At 51.0% G+C, this 16,244-nt stretch overlaps 1 protein-coding gene across 5 annotated transcripts in view; it reads left to right on the top strand.

Moving 5' to 3' along the window:
- Nucleotides 1-16,244, top strand: part of BRD4 (bromodomain containing 4) — a 101,161-nt gene that overhangs the window by 59,164 nt on the left and 25,753 nt on the right. For all 5 annotated transcript variants that reach the window (XM_055235505.1, XM_063616152.1, XM_055235507.2 and 2 more), the window contains exons 2-7: nucleotides 4,737-5,055; nucleotides 9,118-9,255; nucleotides 10,599-10,734; nucleotides 12,504-12,793; nucleotides 13,382-13,744; nucleotides 14,474-14,602. In XM_055235505.1, the coding sequence (XP_055091480.1) occupies nucleotides 4,771-5,055; nucleotides 9,118-9,255; nucleotides 10,599-10,734; nucleotides 12,504-12,793; nucleotides 13,382-13,744; nucleotides 14,474-14,602 (1,341 nt within the window). In that variant the 5' untranslated portion in view covers nucleotides 4,737-4,770. The remainder of the gene's footprint in view (nucleotides 1-4,736; nucleotides 5,056-9,117; nucleotides 9,256-10,598; nucleotides 10,735-12,503; nucleotides 12,794-13,381; nucleotides 13,745-14,473; nucleotides 14,603-16,244) is intronic.

Genomic DNA, 16,244 nt, shown 5'->3' with positions numbered 1-16,244 from the left:
CCGTGTTAGCCAGGATGATCTCGGTCTCCTGACCTCTTGATCCGCCCACCTCGGCCTCCCAAAGTGCTGGGATTACCGGTGTTCATGTTGATTTTTATATGACCTTTGCTTTTTGTTTGTTTGTTTGTTTTGGAGACGGAGTCTTGCTCTGTTGCCCAGGCTGGAGTATAGTGGCACCATCTCTGCTCACTGCAACCTCCACCTCCTGGGTTTAAGTAATTCTCCTGCCTCAGCCTCCTGAGTAGCTGGGAACACAGGTGTACACCACCATGCCTGGGTACTTTTTTTTTTTTTTTTTTTTTTTTTTTTTTGATAGAGATAGGGTTGTACTATGTTGGCCAGGCTGGTCTCAAATTCCAGACTTAAGGCGATCCACCTGCCATGGCCTCCCAAAGTGCTGGGATTACAGGCGTGAGCCACTGTGCCTGGGCAATCTTTGTTTTTTATTACAGCAACTTGCTGATCAAGTGTTGCAGGCTGTGACACTGTTGAAGGGAATATAGTGCAATCTGGTGTTGAAATGATCAATTGCCTTGTGCTGATAGTTCCTGCAATGCCATCCGAGTTTACCATGACATCCCGAAGGCACCTGGGCACTCAGTTTGGGAACTACAGCATTGTCTAACCTCACTTCATCCTTTTCTTCTACACTGGGAACATGATAGAGGGTTTCTATTGGAAGTAGATACAAAAGTAGGACATCAAGTTCGATTATGTAGCCTTCTTTGGATTGGAAACAATAAGCGAAATTCTTTTCCTTTCCCTTGACCTTCAGCTAACTCTTAACGTGGTAAATGGTGGCTCCTGCTTTTTGGCCACATGTCAGTATGAAAATGGAGAGGGAGCAGCATTTTTTAATCTTTTCAACGGAAAACTTTGAAGATGTTGTCTCCTGGCTAACTATGCCAGGCGTGCCTTCTCTTGCCGCTGCCTGCCTGACCCCCACCAAGAAGCGCACACACTCTTCCACCGCCTCTAGTCTCATTCTCCGTCCCTTCTTCAGAGTTGCCGCCTGTCCCTCGGGTCAGTGCAGATCCCTCTCCCCATCCATGACCAGAGCAGCCCTGCCCTTCTCCTCCACGGTATTCACCCCATGTATTGCCTAATCACTCGGGAGAATGCCATGTCAACCGCTGAGTCCTAAGGGCAAGGCATGTTAGGACCTGTTGCCTGAGTGAGTGACTGAGTCTGGTGGTCTCCACATTATCCATGTGAGAGTGTGAACTGTGTTCCTTTTCCAGAGCTTTGAGATTGAGCTGGAAGCCCCAGGATGACAATCTGGATGTGGTCACTAAGGGTTCACCTCCTGTGTGCTGGGAAGATAAAAGTGAAATAAAGATGAGCCTGCCTTCAGGTTCCTAGGGGGCTGACGGTGGAACTCACTAGATGGAGATTAGGGAAGCACCAGATGCTATGGGCCAGAGAGAGAGAGAGAGAGAGAGCCTGCGAGCCTATGTCTGCGTCCATCCATCTGTCTGGCAGTAGGGCTAGCAGATCAAAGGCTGAAGGTGACGGTGGCTGACTTGTTGTTGGAGCCTAGATGCTAGGGGCCTGGGGCAATGTGGGGTTGAGGGGAACCGCTGTGGGAAGAATTCGCCCAAGGAGGCTGACCTCATCAAATCTGGGCCTTAGAAAAGTCATCTGGCTCTCACATAGGATTTCTCACTGTACCTCTTTTGCCCCATAACAGACTAGAAGTGGTTGTTTTTCCTCATGTTTCTTGTCATTGCAGTAAGAGTGCGCTCTTGAAGTTTCCCAGGGGTCTTACTTTCCTGTAGTCATGGGAAGGCTGTGGGCATAGCAGTAGGTCATTGTGGTCCCTTGAGGTGCAGGTGCTGCACAGGCCCAGAGTGGGTGCAGAAGTCCCAGGCTTCTTATGGTGATCTCCCTTGTGGGGCCATGGATGTCACTTTCTTTTCTTTTTCTTTTTCTTTTTTTGAGATGGAGTTTTACTCTTGTTGCCCAGGCTGGAGTACAGTGGCACAGTCATGGCTCACTGCAGTTTCCGCCTCCCAAGTTCAAGCAATTCTCCGGCCTCAGCCTCCCAAGTAGCTGGCCACCATGCCCGGCTAATTTTTTGTGTTTTTAATAGAGATGGGGTTTCATCATGTTGGCCAGGCTCGTCTCCAACTCCTGACCGCAAGTGACCCACCCTTCTCGGCCTCCCGAAGTGCTGGGATTACAGGCGCGAGCCACCATGCCCAGCCAGATGTCACTTTCATTGGTTATCTTTAGAGCCTCCTTAAAGTAACTTTGGGGTACTGGTAGCTAGCTCCCAGGTTTGTCTTATGTGTCGAACATGTCATACCTTCACATTTGAACAGACAACCTCCAGCAGTTTCTTTCCTCAGGAACTTGGGTGTGTCTTTGTTAAGGATGGCGGCCACTGTGTCACGACCATCTTTGTTGGACACTTCTGGTGTGTGTGTGCAGCTCACTAATGAGGACTTCCTTAATTCAAAGGCCAACTGAACTGCCCAGGAATCAGATGCCAGGTTTTGGGCCACTCTATCTGCTTAGACCTGGTGTTTCCACTCCTGGGTCAGGTACTTCTCTCTGCCTTGGTTTCCCTATCTGTAAAGTGGGGATGAGGCCAGAAGCAATGTTAGCAGTTTTGAGGATTTAACTGTTACTGTGCGTCACTTGTGAGCTGGCTGGCTAGGGAAGGGTGTTTTGGCTTTTGCAATGGCTTAAACACCAAATGAGGCAAAGTTCAAGAGTCAGGTTTTCTGTAGAAAACTGTTTTTTTCGTCTTGTGGACAGAAAATTCAGCTTCCGGCCGGGCATGGTGCCTCACGCCTGTAACCCCAGCAGTTTGGGAGGCCGAGTGGATCACCTGAGGTCAGTTTGAGACCAGCCTGGCCAACATGGTGAAACCCATCTCTACTAAAAATACAAATATTAGCACATGCCTGTAATCCTAGCTACTGGGGAGGCTGAGGTGGAGAATCACTTGACCCTGGAAGGCAGAGGTTGCAGTGAGCCAAGATTGCACCACTGCATTGCCTGGGTGACAGATCCTGTCTCCAAAAAAAAAAGGAAAATTCAGCTTCCTCGGCTCAAGGGCCTGTCTAGGCCTGGTGAGAAGGTGAAGAAGAGTGGTCACTGGCCCAGAGCACACATGAGTTTTCATCTTTTGGCTTTGCTGCAAGTCTTTTTGGAAAGAGACAAGCATGGCCCAGCCCAGAAGTTCTAGAAGTCCTTGGCCTCATCTTGCCTCAAGGGCATTGCTTGGAGATTTCCAGAATGTCATTACTTAATGGGAAATTTATAGGGTCTGCTTCCTTTTGAGACAGCTTGGCTCTGCACCCTGGCCACCTGTGTCCTTGTGGCTGGGCTGCTCCCGCCCCTGCCTGCCATCACTCACCTGGCGTGTGCTTGGTGTGCAGCATCAGCTGTATGTTTCTGGAGCTGCTTTCTAGGAGAAATCTAATCATAGAAACCAAACTGCATGGCATTCCTTGGCCTCACTCTGTGTACCCTCCATCCCGGGATCCAGGCTTCCCCAGTGCCTTTAGGCCTCCCCTCCTCTTGACCCCATCACACTTGTCCCCATCGGTGACTTTGGACTTGCTGGTCCTGCTGCATGGAAGCCCTCTCCAGCCTACTCTACATGTGAGTGGGGTTTAAACCCCACTGACGTGTTTCCTTGTCTGTGATGCTGTCCTTCTACCAATACTTGTGTCCAATCACTTGGTGTGTCCTGTAATCTATCTGTGCCTGGACCAAGACTGGTACCCTGGACCCAAGGTTCCCAGCAAGCTGATATGTGGCTGGTGTCATTTGTCCCTGTGTCTTCTCCTATCTCACTGGCCTCCTATCTCCACAGTCTAGTCCACGGAGTTGCTTTATGTAGCAAATTCTCCGTTTGGAGCTTTTAAAATAGGATTATTTGCCAGAATTGCATTTACAAAAAAAGTTTGTGTAATCCTGGTTTAAATAAATTACACAAAGTAATTCACTGGCAGCTAGGGTACCTAGTGTGTGCTAGGCATAAAGCTGCTTCTGGACCCACTAAAAGTTCATCCCAGAATGATATCTCCACTGAGTTCTTAGGTTTATTACTAGAGATGAAAAAAAAAAAAAGAAGAAAATGGTAGGTCTAGTATGGATTCATTTTTATTTTATCGGCAGTAAACATGCAGATTCTTTCCTCAGCAAACCTTATTTAAGTTACCAAGAAAATATTCTTAGTAAGTTTGTGGCTTTGCCCTGAGCACTTGACAGTGGACTGGGTGGGCAGACCCGGCCTTCCTGCTTCTCCTTGCCTGGCCCACCAAATGGAATTACTGACTTAGCTTGATGCTTTGTGTGTGATAAATGCAAACAGTTTTAATGTAAATGTTGTATGTGGGAGCCTGCACATCATCCCCTTCCACACACAGGCAGCATCTCCTAAAAGCTTACAGGTGGGAAAAGGGATGTGCAGGTTTGTGAGACGTGGCTTCATTGTACATCCTTCATAGTTCCCAGAGCCCTTGCTGGCTCCTAGTGGGCTCTCACCACCTCACTCTGCCTCCTCTGTTGGTTTGTGGTCTCCTCTCTGCTGGAGGGTAAGTCTAGGGAGAGGAGACATTGGAACCCTTTCAGTCAAAGCATGGGGTGGCCCCTCTGGCCAACCTGGCCAGCTACCAGGGAACTCAGTCCTTGGAGACCACAGCCAGAGGGACTTGTCATTCTGAGCGGTGCCCATCTGCTGACTGATCTCTCACAGGGGCTCTTCTCTTCCTTTGTAGAGTGCCTGGTGAAGAATGTGATGGGATCACTAGCATGTCTGCGGAGAGCGGCCCTGGGACGAGATTGAGAAATCTGCCAGTAATGGGGGATGGACTAGAAACTTCCCAAATGTCTACAACGCAGGCCCAGGCCCAACCCCAGCCAGCCAACGCAGCCAGCACCAACCCCCCGCCCCCGGAGACCTCCAACCCTAACAAGCCCAAGAGGCAGACCAACCAACTGCAATACCTGCTCAGAGTGGTGCTCAAGACACTATGGAAACACCAGTTTGCGTGGCCTTTCCAGCAGCCTGTGGATGCTGTCAAGCTGAACCTCCCTGTGAGTAGTGTTGGCAGGGCCCAGGGCTGCCGTCCTCGAGGTCTCCTCCTGCATGTCTCCTGGTCAGGGCAGATCCTGGGGAAGGGTAGGAGATGCATTTGGAGTCGTGGTGAGAGCTGTAGGGCCCCTGAGTGAGAGGTTTCAGCAGTTCTGATCAGTTGAAATCGGGGAGAAAGAACGAGCTAATTGGCTTAACAATAACTGGTTTCTTAGATATTGGAATCCTGGGGAAAATTGTGTAGAGGTTGAAGCAGTGGGAGAAAGGAAGGCCCACAGATCTACTTCCAGTTCCATAGTGAGTTGAAGTCAGAGCACTTGGCCATCCTAGCCCCTTCCTTTCTCAGGTGTGGACATAGTTGATCAAGGATAGGTAGACGTAGTTGATCAAACTATGCTAGAGGGGGACTGGCTTGCTGCAGTAGCAGTCACCTAGCATCATCGTCACTGTCACCCGGAGCACACGGTGGGGAAAAATAATGGATTACCTCGCAGGGAGTGCAAGTACATGGAGGCGGCCCCAGGTGGAGAAAGGTGGCTGTGGCTGCAGCTGCACGAGTGGTGTTGCCCTCCCTCCCTCTGGGTATAGCACACTTGCTCTTGTGCTTTTGTGAGCACCCCCCTCCTCTCTTTCCTTAGAGAGTTTTCCATTTGCCCATATCCCTAGCAAACTGTTCTGCAAGCACAACTTGTATCTCCAGCTGAACCTCAGGGAGCAGATGGAATAAATGCTTTAGTTTTTTTCTTTTCTTTAAAGCACCAGGGATTAATTGTCTTTAAATTGTCCTTTGCTGTTTGCCAAGTCCCATACACTCCCTGGCAAGTGCATTAGGTGGTTGCAGCCACTGACCCAGGCTGGTGTGTGCACACTAGAGCCACTGGTGTGTAGGAGCGGCATTAGCCTCTGCCAGGCATCCAGGCTCCCAAGTTTAAAGCCATTGTGTCTGTAAGAACTGTCTGGTGCTCTTGGTTCACTGAATACGTGTCATGCACTCGGGGGAAGATAATCAGAACAGGGCAGTATGTGTCTGGGTCTTGAAATGGCTCAGGAAAGGTATGGAGGCAAAAGAGGGGCCACACTCTCTATTGACCAAGATAAGGAGTGGAGGCAGTCAGCTGTGTTGGCCTGCGGGAGGGAGACTGTTGGGGAAGCTCACTGCACCAGTCTCTAGCTAGTCTGGACAGGGTCCATAGTTGAGAGTGACATTCTCAGAGCAGATGCACAGAACTAGGAGGGAAGGAGCTGGGGGCTGGAGTGGAACCCAGAGCGCTGTGAGGCCTTTAGGGGTTGGGGGGAAGGCAGAAGGCATACAGAAGAGAGCATTTCCCCAGATTCCAACATCAGAAGCTACAGGGAGGTCAAAGAGATGAGGATTCCGACCTGACCATCCTGTTGACCTTTAGGAGGGCATTGGTGACCTTAGGAAGACGTGACACAGAAGTAGAAACCAGATTTGCGACGGTGTGAATGAGAAGGTGAGGATGTGAAGCCACCATTTCAAGAAGCTTGGCTTTGAAGGGAAACGCATCAGTGCCAGAATAGCAGAGGGGTCAGCTTGTTACAAGAAAACGCAGTGGGAACTGAAGCAGGGAGGGCTGAGAAGGTGAAGACAGGAGAAGGAAGGGCTGGGGGACTTGAGATTGCCGAGAAGCAGCAGCATCCCAGTCGAGGTTGAGGGAACAGTGCTGGCCAGCGGGACAGACAAGTATGGGTGGTTGGTTAGGCCATGGGGTTTGGGAGTTCAAGGTCAGTCTCTGAAGTGCAGGCTGGAGAGTGGCCAGGACGTTCTTGCTCCAGGCAGAGTGTGAATCTACCTGTCCCTATGACTGTTGACATTGCCCTCATTAGCTCTGACATAAGAAGAAGGGACTGATCCATGGTGGCCCTGATCTGATGTCTTCAGAGATGGGAGAGTGAGGAGCTGAGGAGGGAGCTTGCTGAGTGAGAGTGGTCTCAGGGCGTTTGGTGGGGGCTGAGCCAAAGGGGATGCTTGATCAGGGGCATCGTCATGCTAAATCTGTTTTCCGGGGACTTCCTTCTTCAAGAGATGTTAATAAGGCCACCTTAAAAAGTGTTCCTTGTCTGCCGGGCTCAGTGGCTCACGCTTGTAATCCCAGCACTTTGGGAGGCCGAGGCGGGCAGATCACGAGGTCAGGAGATCGAGACCACGGTGAAACCCCATCTCTACTAAAAATACAAAAAATTAGCCTGGCATGGTGGCAGGTGCCTGTAGTCCCAGCTACTCCGAGAGGCTGAGGCAGGATAATGGCGTGAACCCGGGAGGCAGAGCTTGCAGTGAGCCAAGATTGTGCCACGGCACTCCAGCCTGGGCGACAGAGCGAGACTCCGTCTCAAAAAAAAAAAAAAAAAAAAAAAAAGTATTCGTTGTCTGTTTTCTGATGCCTTCTAGGTCTTCACCCGCATTTTGATCTCCTATCATGCCCCCAAACTGTACTATCCAGGCTGGCAGTTCCTCTTCCCGCACCGTTCTCTCTGCCTTCACCCCAATTCCTCTTCACTGTTCTGTTGGCCATTGAGACATGTGACATACTGTGGCCAATTCAGTGGCCTTTGGCCATAGAATAAAATTTAAATTTCCACTGGGATAGATCTATTCAGACTTGGTTCTCTTGGGAAAGGAGGTCAGAGCATAGAAAGTGGTACCAATAGTCTGCTTCCAGTCTCCCCTCTTCACCACTTGCCCAAGGTGCCTGGGTGTGCACTTGTAGCCCTCACCCCCAGGGCAGTTCCATGACCTGTGCCAAAACCTTACATGTAAGCAGGTGGCCCTTGACTCTTTTCGTGGATGTCAGAACATCTCAAAAACCCCACACCCATACCCTGTGCTGGCCTTTCCAACACTGTCCACTACCATTCCTGAGCAGGGCCTCGGTGCTTGCTGTTAGTATACCTGCTCTCTCCTCCCTGCAACAGCCTCTCCACCTGCAGCCTGTGCCTCTACCATGGGACTCCACTTGGATTTGGTTCTGATACGCCACTCGAACTTAATTACGGGAGTACCTGTCCTCAGTCAGGGTGATGGCTCAGAAAGTTTGGCTATCAGTGGGTTAGGCCAACAGCCTGAGCTGGTCTAGTCACTGGGGGCTTGCTGTCTGGGTACAGCCCTCTGCCTGGCCCTGTGATCCTCACACCTGGAAACCCAGGCACTGCTTGATCTGTCCCTACATTCCTTCTGTGGTTGTTTTTAAAAATGAACTTAGTTTTAGAATAGGTTTAGATTTAGAGAAAAAGTTGTGAGAATAACGTGGTTTGATTTCGGGCACTTTAAAACATTTACATCTGTTATCTGGCTCCTTCTTTTTGGCACTTAGAGAGTAAGATGTGAAGGTTTGAGGATTGGGATGGTGGATTTTTTTTTTTTTTTTTTTGACTAAGGATTGTGAAGGCTGTCCAGATTTGTCATTTGGCAGTTAACCTGGTCGTTCAGCTGTATCTGGATACTAAAGAATCCTTAGTGGTAGACTGTGTGCAAGTGAAAGAAACATAAGTCCAGTGAATTTGACTAAGGGTGGAAACTTATGCTCCGCAGCTCCTCATGGTGACAAGGAGGCAGGAGTGCCAGGGTCAAGGGTTACGAGTGGGCTCCAGCATTGGCGCCAGGGGAATTTGCATTTTATGGACATGTAAAATTTCAAATGGTGGGGATAAGTAGGACCTGCCATGGGTTGTCTTACTAGGTGAGGATTGCTTTTTAAAAGGCTGCCTGGTTTCCCCCTTATTTATTAAAAGTGAAAGAATATTTTAGCATCCATAAAAAGAAAAAATGTGCATTTCAATGAAGGCAACCTGTTCCAAGATAGAGTGGTTGGAAACTTGTACGTTTCCCTCTGAATTACTCCCCAGCATTCAGGAACGCTTCCCCACTCCACTTTATTTTGGTGTTCCCCCTCAAGATAACTTGCTGATGCCAGTAGGAGCTGTAGCTCCCGTGGATTTGCCTGTGGAGCAGCCAGGGGTGAGGTCCCCAGGCCAGCCTGGCCAGCCCAACGTTTGTGCTGCCTGGCTGCCTAGGTGACACTGGACTTTCGCTCTCTGCTCTCCAGGATTACTATAAGATCATTAAAACACCTATGGATATGGGAACAATAAAGAAGCGCTTGGAAAACAACTATTACTGGAATGCTCAGGAATGTATCCAGGACTTCAACACTATGTTTACAAATTGTTACATCTACAACAAGGTGAGATATGGGGGTGGGTGTCCAGCTGCCCTGGGGAGAGGAGGGGAGGCGATGGCAGTGGGCATGTCAGGAGCCCGTGGGCAGTGGTGTTGGGTGTGGCTGGGCTTGGAGTCTGGCAAGAGGAGACCCTTGGAGGTAGAGGTAATGAGACTTGTGGTTGTGCCTGTGACTGGGTGTGGGCTTTTTTGCTGGGAGGAGGGTGCTGGCCATGTTGAACTTGCAAGCTGTCCTTGTTAGCCTGAAGCATGTGCTTCTGGTGCCCTTGGGATTTTGGTTCCTGAGCATGTCTAGTAGAGAAGTTGTGAGGAGAATAGTGGCGACTCATGACAAAGTCCATTTGGGTGATGTAAATTGTTAGGAAAGAGCCTGCTAAAATGTAGTTGTGCAGAGGTGTGCCCAGAGACCTCCACGTGAGAGAGGGTGTGATGGGGCCGGCGCAGAGCTTAGTTGCTCTGTGGGTGATGGTCTGCTGGAACTGTGGACATGACTGTCGATAACTCTTGGCCATAGATGAAGTGTCCCCCCGATCCTACATGTAGACCTGAAGGTCACTTCCTAACCCCGTAGCCAAACCTTTCGGCTCGGCTGTGCCATGAAGCCAGATCATTTGTTTACAGTTCAGACCACAGATGTGATTAAAATCAACCCTTTCAAATAGAACGACTCTGGAGGGAGACACTATACAGAACTCAGCTTTTGACCTCTGCTGGTGTAGTGGGTAAAAATGCCCAGAAGAGATGGGTAGGTGAGTTTCTTGAAGTTTACTGTGTTTTTTAAAGTCTCAGCTCTCACCACTTAGGTTTGAGCAAAATGTGCAGACCAGGCTCTCAGTTTAGAACTGAGTGGGAACAGCATGTTACAGATGAGGTGACAGAGTGGGACCCCTCAACTAGTGTGAGATGTGCAGTGCCCAGAGTCCTGGTGAGCTGCCATGGGGGTACGTTGGGGAGCATTGCCGGGGCCCTGCTAATGTATCATGGCAAGAAATCCTGTGTCATTCAAGTATTTCTGGTGAAATTGAATAGTGTCAAAGGAGGGCCCCTTTCAGTGATTGGCTGAGCTTGGTAGATGCTTAAGGCATTAGGATGGCTTGTCAGATAGGCCAGAGCTTAAAAGATGAGGGAGGTGCAGGTAGACAAGTGTAGGCTCAGCACACCTGTGGGAACACAAGCCTCTGTGATACCTGGTAGTGTAGCCATTGTGGCTCCTTTGGGTGCAGATCGGGGAAGGACCCGGAATACGACGCTTCATGCTTTGGGGGCAGGGGGTGGCGTGGGGTGCCCTGTCTACAGAGGTGGGGAGGGGAGGGCCCTCTGACTCTACCCGTGTGTCTCCTTATCCAGCCTGGAGATGACATAGTCTTAATGGCAGAAGCTCTGGAAAAGCTCTTCTTGCAAAAAATAAATGAACTACCCACAGAAGAAACCGAGATCATGATAGTCCAGGCAAAAGGAAGAGGACGTGGGAGGAAAGAAACAGGTAGAGTACTGAAATAGCAAGTAAACTGGCTTTCTCCCCGACCTTTGTCCCTTTTCCAAGTTTGGTAGGGGGCTGGGAGTGACAGGAAGATGGTGACATTATATACTGCATGCCATGTTGGTGTTTGGACATGTGAGATTGGGTTCGGTGTTGGATCCATCCCACAGGGTCATGTGGCCCTGTGGCCTCTTCTAGGCAGAAATAATTGGGCCCTGCCTTTTCTGAGGGTAGGTGATGGACTTAGGGTAAAAAGAAAGTGTAACTTCTCAAAGCACTTTGACGTTTTTTGAACACTTCACCCTGCCAGTGTCATAGGTGGCTTTTACTTTTCCATTTTAATGACATTAACATGACCAGAAATCATTTTAACTAATATCTCAGTTCTAAACCTTGAGGTTTGTGATTGGAATTACCTTAATGCACTGGTGTCAGAGCTATCCCTGTTTCTGATGCTCAGTCATCTGAAGTGAAAGCCCTCCTCATCCATCTCTGCCTGTCACCACCCCCAACTGACACAGGGTTCCAGGGGCCAGCTGGCAGAGCTGCCCACTCCAGGAAATGATTCTGTCTAGGAAACTCTCCAGCAGCTACTGTCTACATCTTGTCCTTTGCAGCTCCATGCTGCAGAAGGGTGACATTTGCGAGGTGGTCCCTGAGTGTGAGTTGTTTGCTTCTCTGAGCAGCAGCCTTTCACCTGGCCTCCCACGCTGTTCTGAAGTGGTGGCAGAAAGGGGGTTGCTACATCCCCTGCTGCACCCAAAGGCAACCAAGGAGAACTAGTCTCACGTGTCACCCTGTGGCTCTTGTACATATCAGATCACATCTCTGATCCTCATGTAAGTCACATCCCTTATCCTTACATGAGGATATTGGTCCTCACTCCCTGGGACCAGGGGTTTGGGCTGCACGCTGGGCGGACAGACATGGTGGCATCTCCCCTTCTAGTCGGGAGAAGCCCAGGAGTTGTGCCTGGGGAAGGAGAATTGGGAAACTCAGCAGAATCTCACCCTTGCTCCTTGAGATGCACAGGGAACATGGGTGCTGCTTGAGCTGGTAGATGAAGGCACTGGGTGTCTTTGTCCATTTTCATGGCAGCCAGCATGCACACAAAGGATGTGGTGACCCAGGTTATGCTCCTAGACATTCGCACTCTGGTCCACCCACTTTTGTTAGAGCTCTGGCCATAACCCCTCACTTTTTGCAGCTGGTCGGGTGTGCCACGTGACCATTGTGTATTCGGACTCCCTGCACAGCTGCTGGAAGGCAGCGCTCGAGCCAGTCATGAAGGGCAACAGTCCAGCTGCCCCCTGTGGTTCCAGGAGATGGGGGCCTGCCAGTTTCCAGAAACCTTGGCGAGGGCGGCTACTGCCGGCTCCCTGCCAGAAGCTCTTACTCAGAAGGCAGTGCTTCTGGGAACAAGGGCAGCTGTGCCTGGAAGCTCTAAGGAGTGTTTTCCCGCTCTCTGTCCCTTGTCAGTGTGTGCTTCCTGCTCCTTGAGCCTGGGCCTCCAGGCTTCATGAAGGGGTCTTTGTGCCTGAGTTGGGAGTTGCAGCCAGGACGCCCTAGGAAATAGGAAGTGCGGTTTTCTGCTCTTCTCTGAGCCCCAGGGACAGGTGGATGGGTTTGGCAGAATGGAGTCTGGGATGTTCATCTCTCAGGCAAATGCAACACGCAGATATGCGTTCACTGTGTGTGGTGTATGTCCCCACGAGGTCAGCCAGCATGTGGATGTCAGCATGGCCTTTAACTCCCCGTCTTATGATTCGTAGGGACAGCAAAACCTGGCGTTTCCACGGTACCAAACACAACTCAAGCATCGACTCCTCCGCAGACCCAGACCCCTCAGCCGAATCCTCCTCCTGTGCAGGCCACGCCTCACCCCTTCCCTGCCGTCACCCCAGACCTCATCGTCCAGACCCCTGTCATGACAGTGGTGCCTCCCCAGCCACTGCAGACGCCCCCGCCGGTGCCCCCCCAGCCACAACCCCCACCCGCTCCAGCTCCCCAGCCCGTACAGAGCCACCCACCCATCATTGCGGCCACCCCACAGCCTGTGAAGGTGAGTGTCCTGGACTCTGGAGAGCTGCTGTCACCAGGGAGGAGAGTGGCCCTTTCCTTGCCCGTGTTTTACACAGAGCCTGTCCTGGGTCCCAGGCACTGATGGGTGTTTCTGGGGAGATCTTGCTGTGTTGAAATTGCAGCCCAGAAACAGCTGCCCCGCTGACTCAAAGGTCCCATAATTGTGTCACACCTCCTAGTGGGTTCCTGCCCCCTGCCCCTCTCTAATTTAAACTGTGCATATTTGCAGATGTGCCATCTAAATAGTCTCTGAATTGTGCCTCCCCTGGGCACTTGGGGAGAGGCCCTGATGTTAGGTATTAAGCAGCCTCCAGAGGTCCCTTGGCTTCCAAGTGAACACACAGTTTTATGCTTTCTCCTGCCACAGGCAGGTCCTGTCCCAGCTGCAGAGCAGAGTGGTGGGACATGATCTGCCTGTCCTTGGCCCTTTGCCTGTGCAATTATCTTTGGGTCCATCCTGCGTAAGTGTTGGGCCCCAAGATAGGGCCTGGCTTTGGGGGTGACCCTGAGGGCAGCTATGCTGGCTGCCACTTCTGACTGTGCCTGTTGGCGTCCGTGTTCTTGGCAGACAAAGAAGGGAGTGAAGAGGAAAGCAGACACCACCACCCCCACCACCATTGACTCCATTCACGAGCCACCCTCGCTGCCCCCGGAGCCCAAGACCACCAAGCTGGGCCAGCGGCGGGAGAGCAGCCGGCCTGTGAAACCTCCAAAGAAGGACGTGCCCGACTCTCAGCAGCACCCAGCACCAGAGAAGAGCAGCAAGGTCTCGGAGCAGCTCAAGTGCTGCAGCGGCATCCTCAAGGAGATGTTTGCCAAGAAGCACGCTGCCTACGCCTGGCCCTTCTACAAGCCTGTGGACGTGGAGGCACTGGGCCTACACGACTACTGTGACATCATCAAGCACCCCATGGACATGAGTACAATCAAGGTGAGCGGGATGTGCCTGAGGGAAGGGACAAGGTGGGCAGGCTGTCCCTCCACATCAGAACCTTCCTAGACCTTTTAGTCCAAGAGGAGGCCCAGGCCTGGAACGGTGGCTGTGTGGGCTTTTCCCGCCAACTCGAAGAAACTCAGCGCCCCCTGCTGTCTGCTGTGGGACATGCTCCGAGACCTGGTGCTTGGCCATTGTGGCTGCAGATGGCACGCAGTGCTGCCTCTTCCCCTAGTCTGAGGAAAAGCAAGACAAGCCCTCTGGTCTTGGGGGCCCAGTGCCCCGGGCACCTTGCCCACACAGTAGATGCTCCATGGGAGTTTGGGGCTTGGCGGCCTTGCCAGCCTCTTTGTGGTGGGGAAGGCCTTGCTGTCTCCTCTGTGTGGGAGGCATGCTGTAAGTGCCGACATTTTCACCATAGTGTTTTGAGGCCTTTTTGGTTTTAAGACTTGTTACATGTTTCTTCTTCTGGGAGTGGAGTCCAAAGCATGGGACAGGCAGAGCAGGGAACAGTGCTGTGTCCCTTTGACCAGCTCCTGTACTGTGTCATCACGATGAGCTGGGCCCAGAACTGGGGTGATGGCCTGTCCCCCCACTAGAGTCTTGACCAAACTGAGGGCCAAGAAACCAACTTGCTCCTCTAGGCAGCCCTTTCATCTGCTGCCAGCCACTTCTCCATGGTCACATGGGCAGACACAGCTAACAGGGACCTGTCTTGTTTTCCAGTCTAAACTGGAGGCCCGTGAGTACCGTGATGCTCAAGAGTTTGGTGCTGACGTCCGATTGATGTTCTCCAACTGCTATAAGTACAACCCTCCTGACCATGAGGTGGTTGCCATGGCCCGCAAGCTCCAGGTGAGGCTTGGGAGGGCGCAGCCACCCTCAGCAGAGCAGGCTGAGGTCCTCGTGGGAGCAGACCTCTGTGGGCCTTGGCAGAGTTTTTTTTTCCTGTCACTTTCCTTGGGATAATGCCATGTTGCTTTAGAAAAGTGCTTAAGTCAGCCTAGTGCATATATTTTAAGTTGGGGTTATTCAATTAAAGCAGAGTAGGTGTTCCACTGCAAGCCCCCTCCCCCATCCTCCCCCAGCACTCATTTGCTTTTGGCTGGAAGAGCGGGTGTGTGCTGTGCATGGCCCCGTCTCTTCTACAAAACACACCTGTCTCAAGTGGGTTAGGGGTGGGGGGCACTCTTGCCGAGAAGGTGCTGTCACAGTTGTGAGCTGAGGACATCTGCACTGTGGACATCCCTCCACCAGAACCGTAAGAGCCTTCTAGCTGCAGAGTGGTTGTTTCCACATGCCACAATTCTGATGGGGGGTCCTGGGCCACTTCCTTCAAGTTGAGAGCCTGGGTGGTGCACAGTGTGAAGTACATGTGTGGGCGGGGAGGGGAGATTACAGCATAGATGTGTAAACTAACTCATTTTTTTAAAAAAGGAAAAATACCTAAGTTTAAAAAATGGCTTTCTTTGATTAATAAGATCGGGTTAAAAATTTTGGAGAATAAAGTCAATATTTAGTACTATCATCATCATCTTTTCTATTTTTTTTGTTTTAATTATTGGAGACAGGGTCTCGTTCTGTCACCCAGGCTGGAGTGTAGTGGCACAGTCATAGCTCACGGCAGCCTCTGCCTTCCGGGCTCAAGCGATCCTCCCACCTCAGCCTCCCGAGTAGCTAGGACTACAGGCTTGGACCACCATGCCCAGCTAATTTTGCCTCTTTTCTTTTCTTCTCTTTTTTTTTAAGAAATGGGGTTTTCCCATGTTGCACAGGCTGGTCTGGAACCCCTGGGCTTAAGTGATCCACCTGCCTCGGACTCTCAAAGTGCTGGGATTAGAGACTCATCTTCTTTTTTAAATTCTTTAAGACTGTAGATAAATGATCATAAAAATTCCCAGCATCTTCTCCCCAAGGCCATGGGTTGCTTCTGTTCTCAGGGTCAGAGCCATCATGAGGTGCTGATGTGCTCATTGTAGGCCTCAGCGGGCTTCTGCACACCTGGCTGTCACAGCCATCTGCTTCCAGGGCAGAAGTGAGGACTTGGAAAGCCTTTGGTGTCCTGTGGATCGGTGCCAGGCAGAGCCCCACTGCCTGCCTGCTTCCCAGCTGCGCTAGTTCCTCATGTTGTCCTAGACTTCCCACCATAGCACCCCGTACCTGCTCCCACTGGACCTAAGGCACTGTCTCTTCTATTCTCTGTGGATCAGGGGCTGCCTTGGGTTCAGAGGACATGCGCTCAAACTCTTGAGGTAGGATAAACACTTCCCTTGTGAAGTTTGTTGATCTCTTTCTTACTAGTATGGATGTGGCTCTTGTTATTTAAATGCATGCTCAGGCTTGGAGCTTTTTATTTCTACTTTTTTTTTAATTTATTTTCGGAAACGGGGTGTCATTCTGCTTACTGTAGCCTCAACCTGCTGTGCTCAATTGAGCCTCCCAAGTAGGTAGGACAGCAAGCATGTGCCACCATGCCTGGCTAATTTTTGTATTTTGG

The sequence above is a fragment of the Symphalangus syndactylus genome, chromosome 13, assembly GCF_028878055.3.
Source record: "Symphalangus syndactylus isolate Jambi chromosome 13, NHGRI_mSymSyn1-v2.1_pri, whole genome shotgun sequence".
Classification (NCBI taxonomy): Eukaryota; Metazoa; Chordata; class Mammalia; order Primates; family Hylobatidae; genus Symphalangus; species Symphalangus syndactylus.
Note: the sequence above shows the minus strand (reverse complement) of the source record. Positions and strands in the feature narration are given on the sequence as shown.